This window comes from Nannospalax galili, unplaced genomic scaffold, assembly GCF_000622305.1.
Source record: "Nannospalax galili isolate Female #2095 unplaced genomic scaffold, S.galili_v1.0 scaffold232, whole genome shotgun sequence".
NCBI classification, from domain to species: Eukaryota; Metazoa; Chordata; class Mammalia; order Rodentia; family Spalacidae; genus Nannospalax; species Nannospalax galili.
This window is the reverse complement of record NW_008331488.1, coordinates 1,949,865-1,968,687: the sequence shown is the minus strand read 5'-3', so window position 1 is coordinate 1,968,687 and position 18,823 is coordinate 1,949,865. Positions and strand designations below refer to the sequence as shown.

At 42.1% G+C, this 18,823-nt stretch overlaps 1 protein-coding gene across 5 annotated transcripts in view; it reads right to left on the bottom strand.

The window, feature by feature from the left end:
- The window catches only part of Adamts20 (ADAM metallopeptidase with thrombospondin type 1 motif 20), a 158,875-nt gene extending 140,058 nt beyond the window's left edge, over window positions 1–18,817 (bottom strand). For all 5 annotated transcript variants that reach the window (XR_003848439.1, XM_008826600.2, XM_029560348.1 and 2 more), the window contains exons 1-2: window positions 18,671–18,817; window positions 17,887–18,248 (exon numbers count right to left, since the gene is read on the bottom strand). Coding sequence is in view for 4 of the 5 variants with exons in the window: in XM_008826600.2 (XP_008824822.1) it covers window positions 17,887–18,248; window positions 18,671–18,761 (453 nt within the window). In the remaining variant the exon portion in view is untranslated. The remainder of the gene's footprint in view (window positions 1–17,886; window positions 18,249–18,670) is intronic.
- Window positions 18,818–18,823: the final 6 nt, after the last annotated feature.

The window sequence follows — 18,823 nt, the reverse complement described above, 5'->3', positions numbered from 1 at the left end:
GTGTGGGGGTGTGTGTGTGTGTGTGTGTGTGTGTGTGTGTGTGTGTGTGTGAAGTTTATCACAGGAATGAAAATACAGTTCAGTATTAGGAATATATCACTATAGCCCATCGTACCATGTGTAGCAATAAAATGTCACATGGCTTTTGATGTAATAATATTCCTGACTTCAAACAAAAATCCTAAAGAAGAAAGTGGGATATTTCCTTAACATGGAAAACTATGTCACAGCCTAAAGTGCTGAGCATAGGAAGACATATTCTAGACAGTCCCAGATCCAACTGGAAGGCAAGGATGCCCTTTACCAGACAACAGAACTACATAAAGAAAAGACAAGAAACGCTTTAAAAAATGAAAAGGAAGAAGTAAAAACTGCCATCTTTCTAGATTATACCAGTATACGCCAGAAGATTTAAAAAATGAACTGCCAAACTGCTACAAATACTAAGTAAACTGGGGCAGAAGGGGCCACTCGGTGGTTAAGAGCACTGGCTGCTCTTTTGCACATGGCAGTTAACAACCATGTGTAACTCAAGTTCCAGAGAACCTGATACCCTCTTCTGGAGAACATTACATACCTGAGTGCATACCTACATACATGCAGAAAAAGCACCCATACACAGAAAATAAAAATAAGTCAATCAAAAATATTTTTAATATTAAGTAAACTCATTGACATAAACAGGTGCCAATAATTTTCATGATTAGGCAATATCATGGAACATATAATCCCACTTATCAGAAAAGAGATCATGTGCTGCCAGGTAACACAGGTAATAAATCTGTAAGGCCTTTGCAAGAACTCAGGGGAACAAAAGTGAATGAAAGATTTGCCTTGTCCTTGAATAGGGGTTTCCCAAGTGAATCTATAAAAACAACATCTCCACTTATAAACACCAACAGAATTTTAGCAGTCAAACTGTGTATGGGAAAATATACACATAGGGTTGGAGAGATGGCTCAGTGGTTAAGAGCACTGGCTGCTCTTGCAAAGGACCGGGTTCGAATCCCAGCACCCACATGGCAGCTAACAACTGTCCGTAACTCCAGTTCCAGGTGATCTGGTGCCCTCTTCTGGCCTGTGAACACTGCACGACTTGGGTGCAGGCGATGCATGCAGGCAGTACACTCATACACATAAAATCAAAAAATTAAAAAAATAAACACATAGCACTAGCCAAGGTAATTATTAAACAACAATGACATAGAACCAGTGCTATCAATATGACATTTTAGATTATAAAGTTGCAATTATGTCACATAAAAGCTTACTAACACTAACACACAAAAGACAAGTGCACCATACATTAAAGAGAAAGGTAAGTAATAAAGTCCAAATCCCAGGACTTGCTTTGCTATAGGCAGTATGCTAAATCAATGGAAAAGACAAATAATTAATTAGCAGTATTGTAGCAAGCACGTAGGCATCTAGCAAAAATTAATCTGAATCCATTTCACACAGAAAAATAAAAATAAAAAACTTGATGGTGTAAACTTCCAAAATAAAACCATAAAAACAATGGACAGGAACTTGAGAGAATTCCTTTATAACTCTAAAGTAGGAAAAGTAATTTTAACCATGACTTATGATACATTATAAAAATGCCCACCATAGAGGCTGCAGGGGATAGTTCGCAGTGACAAAGTGCTTGGCATGCAAACATGGGGGATTCATTTTGGATCCCCAGCAACCATGAAAAACAGCCAGGCACAGAGGCACATAAACCAGGTCTATAACCTATCACTGGAGAGGCAGAGTCAGGAAGGTCCCTGGAGTTTACTGAGCAAATGGTCTAGCTGAATCGCTAAGCTCCTGTTTCAGTGAAGGACCCCATCTCAAAAAGAATGTGGTGGGCAGCAATCAAGGACAACAGGCCCCAACATCAACCTCTGGCCTCCACACACCCATGTATACATGCTCAACAGACAAGACAGTGATCAAGGACGAGAGGCCCCAACATCAACCCCTGGCCTCCACACACATGCACGCATGCTCAACCACACACAGACACACAAACACAAACACACACAATAATAAAATTTCTGTTTGGCATAAACAGACTGTAGCAACTGTGATAATCAGAAACTTACTATTTACAACTCAGATGAGTGGCAAATGGATTACAACTCTAAAAAGGAATTCTCTAAAGTACTTTTATACTCTAGAAAAAAATAAATTTTAATCCCCAAAAGGATAGCCCCCCTAAAATATGGAATAGTAATAAACATTTCACAAAAGTAAAATATTAAATTTCACTCCGGACAAGGAGAAATTAATAGAAAACTGAGAAACAATTTTCACCTGTGAGACTAGCAATTTTACAATATATTTGAAATATCCATCTGCCAAAATATAGGCACTTCCATTAATGTTGAAAATATAAATCTGTGCAAACACTACATAAGGCAATTTGGAAATATACATTGCAATTAATACTACACTTTACTTTGACACAGAAATTAATCCTTATAAGAATTTTATATATACTGTAATTTTCACGTTATATAACATTTCCAATTATTAACTACGGCACTGGTTTTAGTAGCAAAATACTAGAACCAATTCAACAGCCCATTTGCTGTTTGCATACAAACTACAGCACAACCATACGAAGGATCTCTTGTGGCAAAATAAAGCATGCTACGTCGTGATACTGAAAAACTCCAATGACAACGCTAACTTAAAACAAAGATCTAGAAGCAGGGTGTGTTTCTCCTGGTCCCCAGTTCCTACCAGTTAAGAACAATGCATACATAAGGGGGAAGGTAGGCAGGTAGACGCAGGATGAGCTAGGCACAGCATCCTTATCTCGGGAGCCTCATGCACACTCTTCCCTTTGCCTAAAGTATTTTCCTACTTCCCACCCTCACCTCACACCTCTGCTCCATCAGGATCACTCCGGCTGGCTGTCTCAGCTTAACTTCGGAGACTCTCCCTGAATTCCCAGTGCTTACTACAGCCTCTGACATACAGTAGACATGGTACGCAGTATTTGTGGAATCAGTAATCCTATCCCCTATATTTGTAAGCTGGACTTCTGTCAAGGAGAAGTAGGAAATAACTTTGGAGGCACAGGCTACAGCTAGAATATGTGAACTTCTAATACAGAGACTTTTAAGTCCAAGAAGTTCATAAACTTGGATGAAAAAACTACCTCTTCATGATTATTCGTCTGTAGTTGAAATCTAACATTATTTCAACCATGAATGAAGGCAACAAATCCAGTAATGTTGTCTATGATGAAGATGTTGGAGATGTCGCAAAATATGATTTATGTTCATCAGTATTTATGCATAAGGCAGTTATTGGTCTAACAGTACAGCTTATTATTTAATATGCTAGTTAAAATATCTACAATTGGGGCTGGAGAGATGGCTGAGGTTAAGAGCACTGTCTGCTCTTGCAGAGGACCCAGGTTCGATTCCCAGCACCCACATGGCGGCTAATAAACATCCTTAACTCCAGTTTCAGGGGAATCCAAAGCCCTCTTCTGGCCTCCGTGGCAGTGCACGACATGGGTGCACTCACATACATGCAGGCAATACACTCATACACATAAAATAAAAATAATAAATAAATAGAATATCTACAACTATTCTGATACCTTGATAACAACCACAAAATAATTGGTTTGATTTGTATTCTATTTATTCAGAGAAAGGTTTCGTTGATGAATTAAAGAAACAATATTGTGCAGCTAAGGAACAGCAAGATTAAGAAAATGTTTGGGTCAACAACGTATGAAATAGGGATTTTAAATGTGGAAAGAAGCCCTCAAATGATGGTCAGCATAGAAAGATAGTCCCTCCCTCTCTGGTTAGCTAAGACAAAAACATACAGAATAGGCACCTGTCACAAAATTCATAGCCAATGCAAACAGGGAGGTCAGACACCATTCATCAGTACATATGCACCCACATGTTATTCATTTCGACCTCATCATGGCTCTTGGAATATATTTCCCACTTTACAGGTAAGATGACTAAGAAGCAGGAAAGTATCATAAGCTTGTGTTTTGGCTCAGCTGGTAAAGCTGCTTGCAGCTAAACCGGAGGACCCAAGTTCTAGCCCTGGAATCCACGTGGTGAAGGGGAAGCACTGTCTTCCACAAGAAGTTCTCCCACCTGTCCCAAGCACACACAAAAGCAAATAAATGCTAAAACATATTAAAATAACTTTTTTCTTTTTATTTATTTAATGTGTGTGTTATACCTCCAGGCATGTAGGCATGTAAGTGCACCTGTGTCATGCAATGCCCACGGAGGCCAGAAGAGGGCGTTGGATCCCCTGGAACTGGAGTTATGGATGGTTGTTAGCTGCTATGTGGGTACTGGGATTTGAACTCAGGTCCTCTGCAAGAACAGTCAGTGCTCTTAACCACTGAGTCATCTCTCCAGCCCCTAAAATAACTTTATAAAAATGTTCCACTTGGCTCTGATGTTGGAGCATGATTATTGCTTACTGCTCTTATCCCAGGTTGAGAGAGAGAGACAGAGACAGAGACAGGACAAGGGGCAGAGCAGAAAGATAGGAAGGTACAGTTTTGTAAGGAAAAGAATAAATTTAAAATTGGAGATATGGCTTGTGATGAGAAAGCAGCTATAATTGTTAAATAGAAACTTTATGCTCTGCACTGTGGTAACAGAAAAGGTTCTCCAAGTACAAAACTCCACCCATCAAAGCTTTCACTTGAAAATTCATGTGAAGGGATAGAGCTTACACTGAGAATGCCACTGACGGGGCTCCTGCTGGGAGATCAGCTGAGCAGCATTTCCCTAGGGTCATCACAGAGGCTGACCTGGAGTCCAGGGGAGTCGGGCTCCGTATGAAGTAGAAAACAGAAATGGAAGTACCATCCACATGGTTCTGGTTACGATCATGAAAGAGGCAAGAATAAAGAGACCATACAGGCTTGTGCAAAGACCCTGAAGGCCGCTGAGGCCAGGCAATATATGCCAGGGTTGGAGGCCCTTAGAAGCCACCGCATAAAGCTGTGGAGGTGAAACCTAAGTTGCAACTGGACTCCATGATGTCAAGGATGCCAGGATCATGGACATCTGCCACAGAAAGCTGCAGGCATGAGGTGAAGCTGGTCCAAGAGACCGGCTATGTACACTGTACACAGCAGACTATTTACACTCTTTAGAGCCCAGATGATTCGATCACAGGCAGGATTTGTGCTTGCCCTGCTAGATTTTGTTCTTCATTTGGTCCCTTAGGAATTGGAATGTTCCTTTTATGTTTTATATATTGAAGTATGTAACCTTTTTAGAAGGGGTTCACAGGTATAAGGTTGCCTTGAGTCTCAGAAGAAGTTTTGGACTTTTGAACAGTACTGGGCACATTAAAGACTGTGCGGACTTTCGAAGTTCAAATGGGTACATTCTAGATCACGAGATGACTATGAGCCTATGGGTGTGAGATGCAGGATGTTATGATTTGATTGTAAAAGGTCTGCTGTGAGCTCATGGGTTTGAACACTTGGACCCCAGCTGGTGTTTTTGGAAGGCTGTAGAACCTTTAGGAGATAGAGCCTTGCTGGAGGAAGTGGGACGCTGGAAACAAGCTTCGAGTTTTAACAGCCCAGCCTCACCTCCTATCCGTGTTACTTACAGACAGCTGATGGCAATGTAGTGTTCCAGCTGCCTCCTGCTTCTGCCGCCTTGCCTTCCCTCCAGTGGACCGTATCCCCTCACACTGAAAGCCAGAATCAAGGCTTCCTTCTTTAAGCTGCTTTTGTTGTTCATACTTTTGTTATAGAGATGAAACCAGGAACAAACAGCAACTTACACAAACCAAGGAAGCAATAGACAAAGACAAGGCCAAGTATCCTGGCTCCACCATTCATACTAACTCACTGCGCTATCCTGGTTGTCTTATGCCAAACTTGCCGAACCCTAGAAAGTAGTCAAAAATAATTCACGCACACTTGCTACGTGCCAGGCAGTTTTAGGGGCTAAAGCTACAAAAGTGAACACAACAAAATCCTTGTCTTCTAAGAATTTACACTTCTATCAGCAAAGACAGTCAACAAAAGTAAAATATGCCAGGCAGCAGTGTGTGCAGTAAAGAAACTAAAATAACACAGAGTCAGAGAACGGCTGGTGGGAAGGACAGGAAGATTCTAGAAAGGGATGGCCAGACTGCGGCTGGGAGAGTGAGCAGGTAGCCAGGGAAATGTAGGAGAAGCACTGGGGACTGAAAGGCCCAGAGTTTGCTCAGGAAGTTCAAGTGGAAAGTAAAGCTGGTAAGGCTAAAGGCATGCAGTATAACAAGCAGGAGATCGGGTTGGGCAGCCCAGGCGCACTCACCACTGCTGACTTTGAGAAAAGCACTCAGTACATCTCAGAATATGCAAACATATATTTACCTGCATTCAAATTACTGGCCTTCCTCCATGGCAAAGTGTTTCCATGGAGAGCCAACTCAGTGGTGAATGAGTTATGGGTACTAGGATAAGCATGGTTTTAGTGAGTGGCATTTCATATCCATGTCTTAACTCTAAATATCTTAAAAATTATTTAGGTGCAACTTTAAAACTGTTTAAATTCCACTGTAAATAATAAATATATGTTTTAAATCACCATTTTAACGTAATAATCATTATGCTGGTTAAATGATCATGGCAGTCGAAAGAAAGCATGAAGTTCTCTTTCCTGTAACTATGAACAGATCACTATCACGTCGTCAATACCGTCACTATCTTTACCTTGCAACATTTAAAACATTGCTAGAAACAGCAGACGTGTTCATAGAACTGAACATTTTGTAACTACCATAGTGAAGTATCTGGGCTATTTTCCACATATCTTTTTAATAATTCTTTGATGTGTTTTCTGAACTTTGTTTTTTCAAAACAAGGCCTCACTACGTAGACCTGACTGGCCTGGAACTCACTATGTAGACCAGGCTTGCCCAGGACTTACAGGGATTCACCCTGTTCTGCCTCCTGAGTTGACAGGACTAAAGGAATGAGCTACCAGGCCCAACCCTTTCTAAACATTAAGTTATGGCAGTGTTGAGATTTGTTTTGCAAAATTACTTGATAGTTTTCTTTCAATGCTGAAAAAAATGTTTAGGCACTCCTAAGTTGAATGGCAAATATAACAGACTACATTTTTAATGACTTAAAAATCAAAGGCTAGGTCAACAGAATATGTGCCCAGCATGCATGAGGGCATAGGTTCTACTCCCAACACAATCTTTTAAAGTAAAATAACTAATGAACTATTTAAAGTAAACTATTTAAACTATTTAATGAACTATTTAAAGTAAAATAACTAATGAATCTCTTAAAGTAAAATAACTAATATCTAGTCAATTAGATTCACTGACTACTGAAATTAGTCTTTTAGGAAAAAGAAAAGCTCTAAAGAATTTTTGTTTATTGGACATTTTGCTAATGGCCTACTCACTGTATTTCATTAATACTATCAGTGTGAATTTTGCAAAGAAAGCCACAAATCACTTACTCTCGATATACACCCAAATTCCAGCATTCACAACCTTCCTGGAACACTAATTCTGCTCATACTATAAGAAGTAACAAAGAAATTGTTTTTGAAATCTGAGCACACAGGTCCACGGAAGATCCTTTTCTGCCTTTTAAAGAAGCCTGCTGAAGAGGGGAAATGTGATAACGTCTTGGAAGAAAATACAAACAGCCACGAGCTGGCCTGTCACTCAGTAGACACCTACCAAACCACTGTGAATACCACACGAGGCCCATAAAATATCGAAAAGATTTGTGGCCTTTTGCATTTCTCATGGGGACCAAAAATGCCTCTAAAACACTTCTATTTTAACATTTCAAAAAAATTGCAGTGCCCAACCTGGGCCTCTCACATGAGGAAAAACAGCTCTGCCCAGAGTTGACTCGCACCTCATTTGAGGCTGTGCCAGACTCCAGGAGCAGTGCCCCTACAATGGCAGGATTTCCTTAGAATCTTTATGCTTAAAACAGCAGACTCAAAAAGATCACTAATAATTTTGTTTCCAAAAGTGATTTTATTTATCAATGAACAACTTTTACTTCCATCAAGGTTTCTATCATCCATCCCAAAGGAAGGGAATTCCTGTTCAAATAATAAATATATTAGGGTTATGCCAAAATGCTCCTAAGGAAGCTGTTAATTCAAAGAAAAAAAATACTTGGAAAGGAACCTGGGAAGGAATTTGAGAACTTAATAAAACAGGTGGTTCATAGAACTGCATTTAGCTCATGCCATATTTTTAGCACCCCATCTATCTTCAGATGAGTGATTCGAGAGGAAGGGCAATTAGACTGCACTTTACTTCAATGAATGGTAAAAGCTTCAAAACTAGTTACATATTGGTCAAGGGTTTCCAAATTGTTTAGAAGAGTGACCATCTATTAGTTGCTCTGAGCTGATTTGAAAAGTAATAAATGATAACACAAATGGTTCCAATTTATTCCATTGGCCCTAAATTTTATGTTTAGAGAATTACACACAATTCTATTCCCAGCACATTCATATTTCAGTATTGTGGCATTCACTCAGATATTTTTCAAAGTACATGGCAAACATACATACTATTGCTACAACTGATAATGAGCGGTCAGATTTCAGCAAAGAGTAAAAGCAAGCACAAAATATAAACCCATTGGACTTTTTCCCAAAATATTTACAATTTATTACATCAGGCACTGGGAAACAACACTGGAAAATAAGGAACTGTTTAACTATTAACTACAATATTTAGTTTCTCAATCTTTAATCATAAATCGTATCATGGGTGTTTTTTTAAACACGAAAGCTAGCCGGGCGTGGTGGCGCACGCCTTTGATCCCAGAGCTTGAGAGGCAAAGGCAGGCGGATCCCTGAGTTCAAGGCCAGCCTGGTCTGCATAATGAGTTCCAGGCCAGCTGGGGCTACAGGGAGACACTGTCTCAAAAAGACCAAAAAAAAAAAAAAAAAAAAAAAAAAAAAAAAAAAAAAGCTTAGATATGAGTACTGGGTTTGCACTTACAAAACGTGAGCAAGTTATCTCATAGCTTTGATTCAGTTCCATTACCTGTAAAATAAAACTGACATTTTATTTACCAAATTTCAGAAGAAAATTGGTGTGTTCAAATGATTTTTATAGAGGCTGGAGATGTGGCTGAGCACTGGCTGCTCACACAAAGGACCCGGGTTCAGTTCTCAGCTCCTGTACAGCAGCTAACAAGCATCCTTAACTCTAGTTCCAGGGCTCAGACATCCTTTTGTGGCCTCCACAGGCACTGCATGACATGGGAACACTTACATACTGGCAAAACACTCATACACATAAAATAAAAAATTTTAATTAAAAAATTATATCCATACACAGAACCTTAGTAATTGTCATGAAATAGAAACGGGTTTGAGGCAGGACGAAAATCTTCCACTAAAAACACTGATGACACGGCCACTCGTGGCACCAGCGGCAAAATAAAAATGCTACAAAATAAAATAACACGAAGATGAGCTCTCAGAGGCACTGTTTTATTTGTTCGATGGAAAATGTTTCTCTGACCGTCTTTTCTAAGACCGCTGACCATGCTTAGGAAGGAAAGCATTACACACAGATATACACTGAACAAATGAAAGAACCGACGCGGAGGAAAGCTTAGGCCCTGGCTCCAGAAGCGAAGGCAGAATTCATGGTGAGGGACTTCTCTCAAGTGCGTCTTCCTTCTCTCTTCTGATACATTCTTCACTGGTCTCATTCTGTGAGACAACTCCAAAGTTCCAGTGTAAAAAGTGACAGACGATAGTAAAAAGAAAACGCATGGCTGATGACCTACCAAGTGGAAAGATTCTGACCAAGTCCTGGCCCACTGCAATCAAAAACAAAGACCCTGAACTCATCTTCCAAGAACTTTACCGCAAAGGGACTTAGGTTCAAACAGTGTGTCCCAGAAAACTCAGTAAAGATAAGTTCTGTAATATTTCTCTTTTTTTTTGTTTTATTGAGGCAGGGTCTCCTGTAGCCCCAATTGGCCTGAAACTCACTATATACAGACCAGGCTGGCCTCAATCTCATAGAGATCCGCCTGCCTCTGCCTCCTGAGTGCTGGGATCAAAGGTGTGCGCCACCACACTTGGCTAATATTTCTTTATATAAGGCAATAAGGTATTCATAAGATCATATGAACTCATAAAATACAAAGAACTATTAGGGAAATGGCCGTATTTTTTCTTTTTCGGTCTTTTTGAGACAGGGTCTCCCTGTAGCCCCAGCTGTCCTGGAACTCACTATCAGGCTGGCCTTGAACTCACTGAGATCAGCCTGTCTGTGCTTCTCAAGTGCTGAGATTAAAGGCGTGCACCACCACACCCAGTCTGGGCAACAGTCATCAGAACTGCAATTCCCCAAATCTAGCCTCACTAGCTGTGAAAATATAAAACCTAAAATTGCTATAATAATGACAAATTAAAACAATGAGAAGGAAACATTAAAAACTATTTCATAAAGATATGATGAAAACGTATTCATGATATTATCCAGCCAAAATATTATACAGCAGTATTACTTAAAAACACATACAGTATCTAGGGATATACCGCAGATACGCCAAGCCATCTATTGTACTTGTAGCATATATTTATTTCCTAAGTTATGTTTTAACTTACCTATAATTATTCTGATATATGATCCTATTCAATTATCCAGACAAATCTACCCATTTTTCTCAAGTATTATATCTCCCCACTTTTCTTTATCTAAAGACTTTATAATATGTTGTCGTTCTGTCCTATTTCATAGAGCTGAAGTTTTGTTTTACCAATAAGGTGAGAATTCAACATGTTACAGATTCTTGGCATTCATAGGTTTAACAATAAGTGCTTTTCAAGCTTTGGCAAGTACCACAGGAAACAAAGAAAGAAGCAGTTATCAAAATTTGACTTGCTATCAGAGGTGAACCAAACTGGGGAGGGACCATGAGCCTAGACTAAAAGAGTTTTTGACTGTTGTCACTGCAAAATAACCTATAGGCCTCTTAGATTAACCCAGCATTCCTGGAGCAACTCCCCTCATCCACACACCAAAGTCAGCAATCCTCCCTAAAATTTACTTTAGATGTGGCCATGGAGCAGAAAAGGTACGTCTTTCAGAAGGCAGATCAAGGACTGTTACAACCGATGACTTCTTAGAAAAATGAATCATGAAAGTAATCAAGGAACTCCCTCGTTGCCAGAGAGCAGTTCCTACAATTTCTCTACAGAAGGAGCAAAATATTCCTGTAAGTCAGTGACTGCAGGCACCTCCTCCTTTGTTTCTTCGTGTGTTTGCTTGCTTTGTTTTTTGAGATAGCTCCTCCCTGTAGACACAGCTGATCTGGAACTTGATCTATAGATCAGGCTGGCCTGGATCTCTCGGGGATCTGCCTGTCTCTGCCTCCTGAGTGCGGGAATTAAAGGCATGCACCATCACACCCAACTCAATACCTCCTCTTCTTGCAGGAAGTTAAGGCTGGGGTAGCCATCTTCCTGCTCACCATCTATACTGGATCTGAGGAGGTGCCAATAATGCCTATGTTACCAAGACACAAAGACCTAAATCTGAACCTATGGAGGCGACAGTACACTGCTCCAAGATCCTGCACTCTGAGTCTGTGAACATTTGGAGACAAGAAGAGTACAGCTGATCTCAAGGAAGAAAAGGAAATAGAGCAGGCTGTGGCACAGACTAACACTCTCCAATATCTATGACCCTGCTTCCTTCTGGGAATCTCTGTGTTTGACAACTTCTAGTCTTCTGCATCTTAGTAGCCAGGAAACTTTCTCAATGAATGGAAATGGCTATGTCTTGTCTGAGTTGAGACAGCCAAGAGCCAGTCTGCCCTCTCCATGTTCTTACTGTTATAGTAAATAATCTGTGTAGTTCATGAATATATTTTTAATTAACAATACAGTACCACCAATACTTAATAGTTCCCAGTATAGGTAGACTTTTAATCATAGCCCCCCCTTATATCACTTCTTCCTTACTCATCCCTTCCTTAAGTTCACAAGACATGTTTACATCCCTTTCTTAAGACTGCCCATCAGGCTGTGTATTCATTAGGCACGTATGTGCATGCTGTCTGTACACTGGCCCTGACAATGCTGAGCACAACCTGCCAAGAGTAGGGTGAAACCCTTTAGTGATTGCATCCTGCATATGTGTGCGTGTGTGTGTGTGTGTTTCATGTGCACTGGGAGAGTACTTCTGTATGCTTGTGTGTGGATGCCAAAGGACAATGAAAGACGTCATTCCTCAGGCACCGTTCACCCTGATTTTTGACACAGAGTCTCTCAGTGTCATAAAACTCACCAAGTAGGTGAGGCTGAAGAGCCCAAGGAATCTACCTGTTTGTGAGTCCCCAGAACTGCCACCATGCCTGGCTTTTTTCTCACATGGATTCTGGGGATCACACTCACGCCCTCGTGTTTGCAAGACCAGTACTTTACCAAAGGTCTTCCCCCCAACCCTCCATCCATATTTCCTAGGAGCTACTCCAAGTCAGTACCTGAATGTGACAGAGACACTAAGGCAGATCCATGTTCTCACTAAGGCAGATCCATGTACGGCTCACCTGAGCCTTCTTAAACTACACAACAGGCTAAACGATCCAACCAAACGTCCTTGTCTTCCATATCTGTTTCAGGTGCAGCTGGCTCTCCTCGTTCCCTCCTTGATTTCTTAAATACAGGCACTTTCCCTAAGCGAAGTCCCATTAGACATCTGCTTCTTGAAGAATGTGGTCTAATCCACACAGAGCATTAAAAGCAGACACATGGGACATTCTCCCCACTGCTGTTGAGTGACTACATGAATAAGCAAAAGCTTTGCCAACAAAAATGTGAATATAGGGAAGCTGGCCAGATGGCTGAGTGGATAAAGGTGCCTGCCCCCAAGCCTGAAGACTTGAGTTCAATTCCTCAGAGCCCACATGGTAGGAGAGAACTGAGTCCTGCAAGCTGCCCTCTGAACTCCATATGTGGTCACACCACCACTCACACACACAGAAATTAATGAATTAATTATTAATTTAAAATATGTAGGATGGCATGTAGGGTAGAAAATTATAAAACTGTAACATTAGAATAGACTAAAACAAGTACAGGTATTTATTGACAGTTTCTATACATGGACTTCCTACTGGAAGTTACTAGAAGCAATTCAATAATTAGTCATCAGAGAACAGGGTGCCTGACAGGCTGTGTCACTGTTCCTGTGAGAAGCTCGGCATAGTGCACACGCCCACACAAGCTACTCTATGAGAATCCTGTGTAAGTCAGATGCAAGTCTGGTTGTGTGACATCTGGAAATGGTTTCCTTGACCATTAAGGACTGCAGTGCTTCAATCCCATCAAGAAATGGTGCAGCCAACTGCCTAGATGGTCAGGTTGGTCCCTGAAAGCCTTTGGAAGAAGCAAACCCATAAGAGAAAAGAGCTAACCAGAGTCACAAGGGATTGCCATGACATGTCTACATCTGACATTCTGAAAAGGTCATGCCAATAATATTCCAATTTACTAAGTACAGACTCCTAGACTGGAAAGACCATTTACAGCATTACGAGACTATAAATAAAATCACCATGAAAAATAAGTTTGCAATTGAACAAAGGGATATTATGGCCCTGATAACTATAATTCTGTGACAGTCTATTAATGGTTAATAACAGTTTCAAGAGCCAGTATTACACTACTCAGAAATAATTGTATGAAATGGCTCTACTTTCTCTCTCTCTCTCTTTATATACATATATATATATATATATGAAACATTTAAATCTTCAGAAATCTTTGATTAAATAATTATGGGAAAGAAAAACTAAAAAGAAGGAAAGATTAAAAGAGCAAGATCTAGACACACATTAAGGAAAATCTGGGGCCAACTATCAGCTCCTTCTGGTTCCTGGACTGAAACAATTTAAAAGTAAAACTAAAAACTCCTAGTCCTGGTTTAGTGACTAAGTAAAAGAATAAAACACATAAAGACTTCCAAAAGGAAAAGAAAAAAATGATACAGAAATTGAAAAAGTAAAGCTAATCCATGTGCTTTGGGTTAATTCAATTAAATGGAATCAGTCAGACTGGGGCATCAGTTGGAACAAATGGCTGCAGACAGGATGTGGAAGGTGTTCATTTCTCTTCTCATCCCCTTCCTCCAAGTCTCGCTCCCCAGAAGCCACCAGAGAAGATGTGGTGGGAAGACCAGGGAGAACTCAGGAGGAAGAAAAGGGTGATGGAAGCCAGGGAAACAGCTGAAAACCAGGATTAGAAGGTGTATTAGACTATGTAAATGGGCTGCCAAGAGCAACATGTCAGCACCCTGACTACGGGGGTTCAAGGCAGGGACCCTCTGACGGGTTTCCCCACACACACTGACAGTACACGTGTAGACCTTGGCACAGGCAAGGACTGGGTGGCTTTTCACTCTCAAATGCCACAGGGTTTCAGGCCCTTAGATGGTTCTAGAAGATTACCAACAGCATCACCAAATCACCTTACCTAGGGAAGGTGCCAGGCTCACCCGGGTCACTGAGAGCTGTACAACCAGCTGGAGAACAAATCAAACTGGCGGTACAGCCAAAACTGAGGGATACGCTGAGGGAGAGAGTCAGCAAGCAGGACTGGGGGCTGTAGACTGAACAAGGAGACAGGAGGTAAGTTCTCTGCCCCAGAACTTGGCTGCTGGTGCCTGAAAGCTCAAAGACGCTACAGCACATGAGACGTGAGCAGAAACTCGAGGAACCAGAAGCACAGTTCCTCACTTTTCCCCGCAACAATACAGAGACCTCAAAACACGTTACAGCCCTCTTTGTCATCAGCTGTCATCGACAGTCATCATGCACTTGAATCTGATAATGTATGAAAGTGTCCACTAGCAGAAAGAGAATGAGACAGAAGACCCGTCTCAGTGTATTCAGAAAACACATTTAATAAAATGCAACACTCATTCATGACTAGAAACAAAACTAAAACAAAACTGAACAAAAAGTAACTGGGGAGAAAAAGAGAAAATATTTGTTAATAAAACTCTCTCCAAAACTTCTCTGGAAAATCTTAGTGTCCAATGATTAATGCTGGTTAAAGCCAGATCATCACACTCAAGTACTGACGTTGACAAAGCTAAACTAGGAAGCTGGTTGGGAGCAGGGCCAGAACACTGGCAATACTGGGTTCTCGGGCTGTGTGCCAATCTGCAACAACTTGGCTGCTCCAGACCTTGGGTACCACAAGTTTATCCTGAGACAGTCTGATCTGAGATGAGAAAGAGGGGGTTGTGTTTGATATCGTTATAGGAGCCTCGAAGAGCTACCAGAGGGTTCTACTCTGATGAAACTCTTAATCTAAAGAGCCTGTTTAGAAATACAAATACATAAATAACAGTAGACAATATCTGTGTTAGTTCTGATTTCAAAAATAAAAGAAATACTGCTAATCTCAATAATTTAGACTTAAAACTGGTTGTGGTCACACTACTGAAAACATCTCAGATTTTGGTAATTCTAGTTGTTTGCTATCTTGCTGGATATTTTCTCTGTACAATAGTAGCTATAACTACCCAACTCGGTCTCTTATAAATGCAAAGAAAAAAAAAGATAAAATTGTGTTAGCTTACATATAAAAATGTTTTAATTTTTGTTTTTTTTGGGGGGGTCTTTTTGAGACAGGGTCTCCCTGCATATTTTTAAAGATTTTTAAATTTTATGTATATACGTGTTTTGCCTGTATGTAGGTACATGATATGTGTGCAGTGCCCTTAGAGGCCAGAAGAGGGCAGCAGAGCCACCATGTGGGCACTGGGAACCTGACTTAGGCCCTCTGCAAGAGCAGCAAGTGTTCTTAACTACTGAGTTATGTATCCAGCCCCCATGAAAATGAATCTTTAAATGTTAGATTTATTGGTATTTCCAGGGATTTTTAACTTATCAAAAGCAAAGTACACTAAAAATCAGATTAATAATGTGGTGATGATGAGTGTATCCACCTGACACTGTGATAAGAAAAGATGAGGCCTATGAGATCTCAGAAATGTCTGCAATGGCTTTCTGATGTTAAAAAAAGTTGTGACATACAGGGCTGGAGAGATGGTTCATCAGGTAAGAGCACTGACTGTTCTTGCAGGGGATCCAGGTTCAAATCCCAGCACCCATGTGAAAGCTAGCAACCTTCTCTAACTCCAGTTTCAGAGTATATAACACCCCCTTCCTGACCTCTACAGGCACTGCACGACATGGGTGGACTTACATACGTGCAAGTAAAACACTCACACACACAAAATAAAAATAAATTATTTTTATTGTGACAGAAAATTTTAAACTTCACTGATTTTATGAATCAAAATGGGTATTAACATCACTAAAACGCTTTGCATCTACAATACTTTTCATTACCACAAAATACTAATTTGATAAAATATATTGACCAGGACTAACTTGTGGTAGCACATGTAGGATTTTCCTTAGAAAAGCCAAATACTATATTAAAGCTTTTAGAACGCAGGACATTTTCCCTTTAAGTATAAATGGCTACGTAATTGTTAATGTTCGGCCATGGTGACGCTCTAAATATATCACACTTATCCACAGCAGAAAGGAAGGAAATTATTGGAGTCACTAATGAAAGGAAATACTGCATTTGTCTTGGAGAGAATTGCTATCAATTTCATTCAAATAATAAGCCGTGGTGATATTAAGGATGTGGATGAACACCTTTCAGGGACTATGGTGTTTATTTTTGCTACACAAAACTTGGGATCTCTGTAGCCTAATTGCTAGTTACTTTTCTTCCTGTTTTTATCAGATGGTAAGTATTACTGACGAAGTGAGCTAAAATCTGTTTTAAAGAAAGTGCCCTTAACTGTAAAATGGACAGGAAACATAACTTGCAGCCTCATTCGCACTGACGTCCTGACGTTACTACCAATGAAACAATGCTCTCACATCACATTAGCGTTCATGGAGCTTTCTAGACTGTTGATACTCCTTACCCAAACTGTAACATTGCTAGATGGCATTACTTCACACATTAATAAGCAAGTATGTGTTGATACATCACAAATGAGCACTGTATTTTGATTAATATTTGAATAATAATTGACTTCCATTTTAAGGATATAAATGATGCTGCATATTTAACATTATTGTACTGACAAAAGATTCTGGTATACTGCTTAAGCCGGTTTTTAAAAATATTTTATTTATTATTTTTATGTGTATGAGTGTATTGCCTGCATGTGTGTAAGTGCACCCCTGTCCCGAGCAATGCCCGGGGAGGTCAGAAGAGGGCGTCGGACTCCCTGAAACTGGAACGATAGCTGCCATATGGATGCTGGGTCTCCAACTCAGGTCCTCTGTATATTAAGCCAGTTCTCTTAACCCACGAGCCATCTCTCCAGTCCCTTTAGTAGTTTTTTATTTAAAAAGTTAAGAATCTCTGTTTTAAAGACGAAAAACAGGTCTAACATTTTCTTTCATTTCTTCTCTCCAGTCAACTCTAAAAATCTCTTACTCTGGTCTTTTCTCGTTTGCACTAGCAAACATCTTCATGGCTGTATCCTACCTTTTCTCTCCGCACTTCACAAACAAATGCTCATCTGCAAGCTCCTCACAACCCAAACTTCCTTTCCAAATCTTGCCAAAGTGAATCTTTTAGCTTCGTGTATCCTCAGTACTCTTCCCTTCTTTTTACTTTCCAGATCCTTTACAAAATATAAAGTGATTTGGGGGGATTGTGCATCAACAGGTGCCCAGCCGACACCCTGACCGTCACTGCGCATGTGACGCTGATGAAAGCCCCTCTCGCAGCCCCTGGCCTGGGCTCACCAGGATGTGGACCCTCTGGTGGTCGTCCTCCTGGAAACCACCCCGCCCGGCTCCCCGGATGCCAGGAAAGCACTCACCAGTCCCCCGCACAGGCTGAAGACGGCGGTGTGGTCCTCGCGCGCATTGACCTGGCCGCGGTAGAAGCAGTGGCGCAGGTCTGGGGGCTCCGCGCTGCGGCCCGCGGCCCCGCGCGCAGGGGTCCCCAAGTGCACCTCAGTGTAGCCGGGGGCCAGGAAGGCGGCATCGGCGCTCAGGTTCAGCTGGAAGAGCTGCCCGTAGGCGAGGATGCGGTAGTGCGTCCGGAACGGCGCGGACTCCGGCGCCCCAGAGCTGCGCTTCCTGCGGCTGAAGTGCCGGTCCTGCGGGAACACGTCTCCGAACTCATTGACCCGCGCCGGGGTCACCACTTCGTAGGACGCCAGAGTCCTCACCAGGGCTTCTGCAAACACGGCGAGAGCGCCATGAAGCCCCAAGTCCCCCGCCCAGCATCTTCACTAAGGGGCCCGGTGATGCGCCACCGCGGGGCGGGATGGATGCTCACGCACACCCGGGACACTACGCTCCGCGCCCGGATCTGCTCCACCCTCCGCAAGCGAAGACCGTGCCCCGCGCGGCCCTGGGCGGCCACCTCTGGCCCGGACCCCCTCCTCCGCCCCGCCGCCAGCACCGCGTCCTCCGGGTGCTCGCTCCTGTTCGCCCCACGCGCGCCCTCCGCGTGGCGAGTCGTGTCCCCAGCGCGTTCGGCGCCTCTCACCCAGGCGCGGCCCCAGGGATGCGGGGGGAGTCCAGATGCCCACCGAGCCGCCCTCCCCGTCCGCCCCCTCGGGTCCCGCGCCCACGCGCGCCCGACCGCTACCTCACCTTGCCTGGGGTGGAAAAGAGCTTCCCAAGACCCGGCGAAGAGGAGCGAGAGCGGCCAGAGCAGCCGGGCCAGGCACTCGACCACCCGCATGGCTGCGCGCTGGGAGGCCGCCCAGAGCCCCGGGAGCCTCAGCCGCGTCGGAGGCAGCCGGG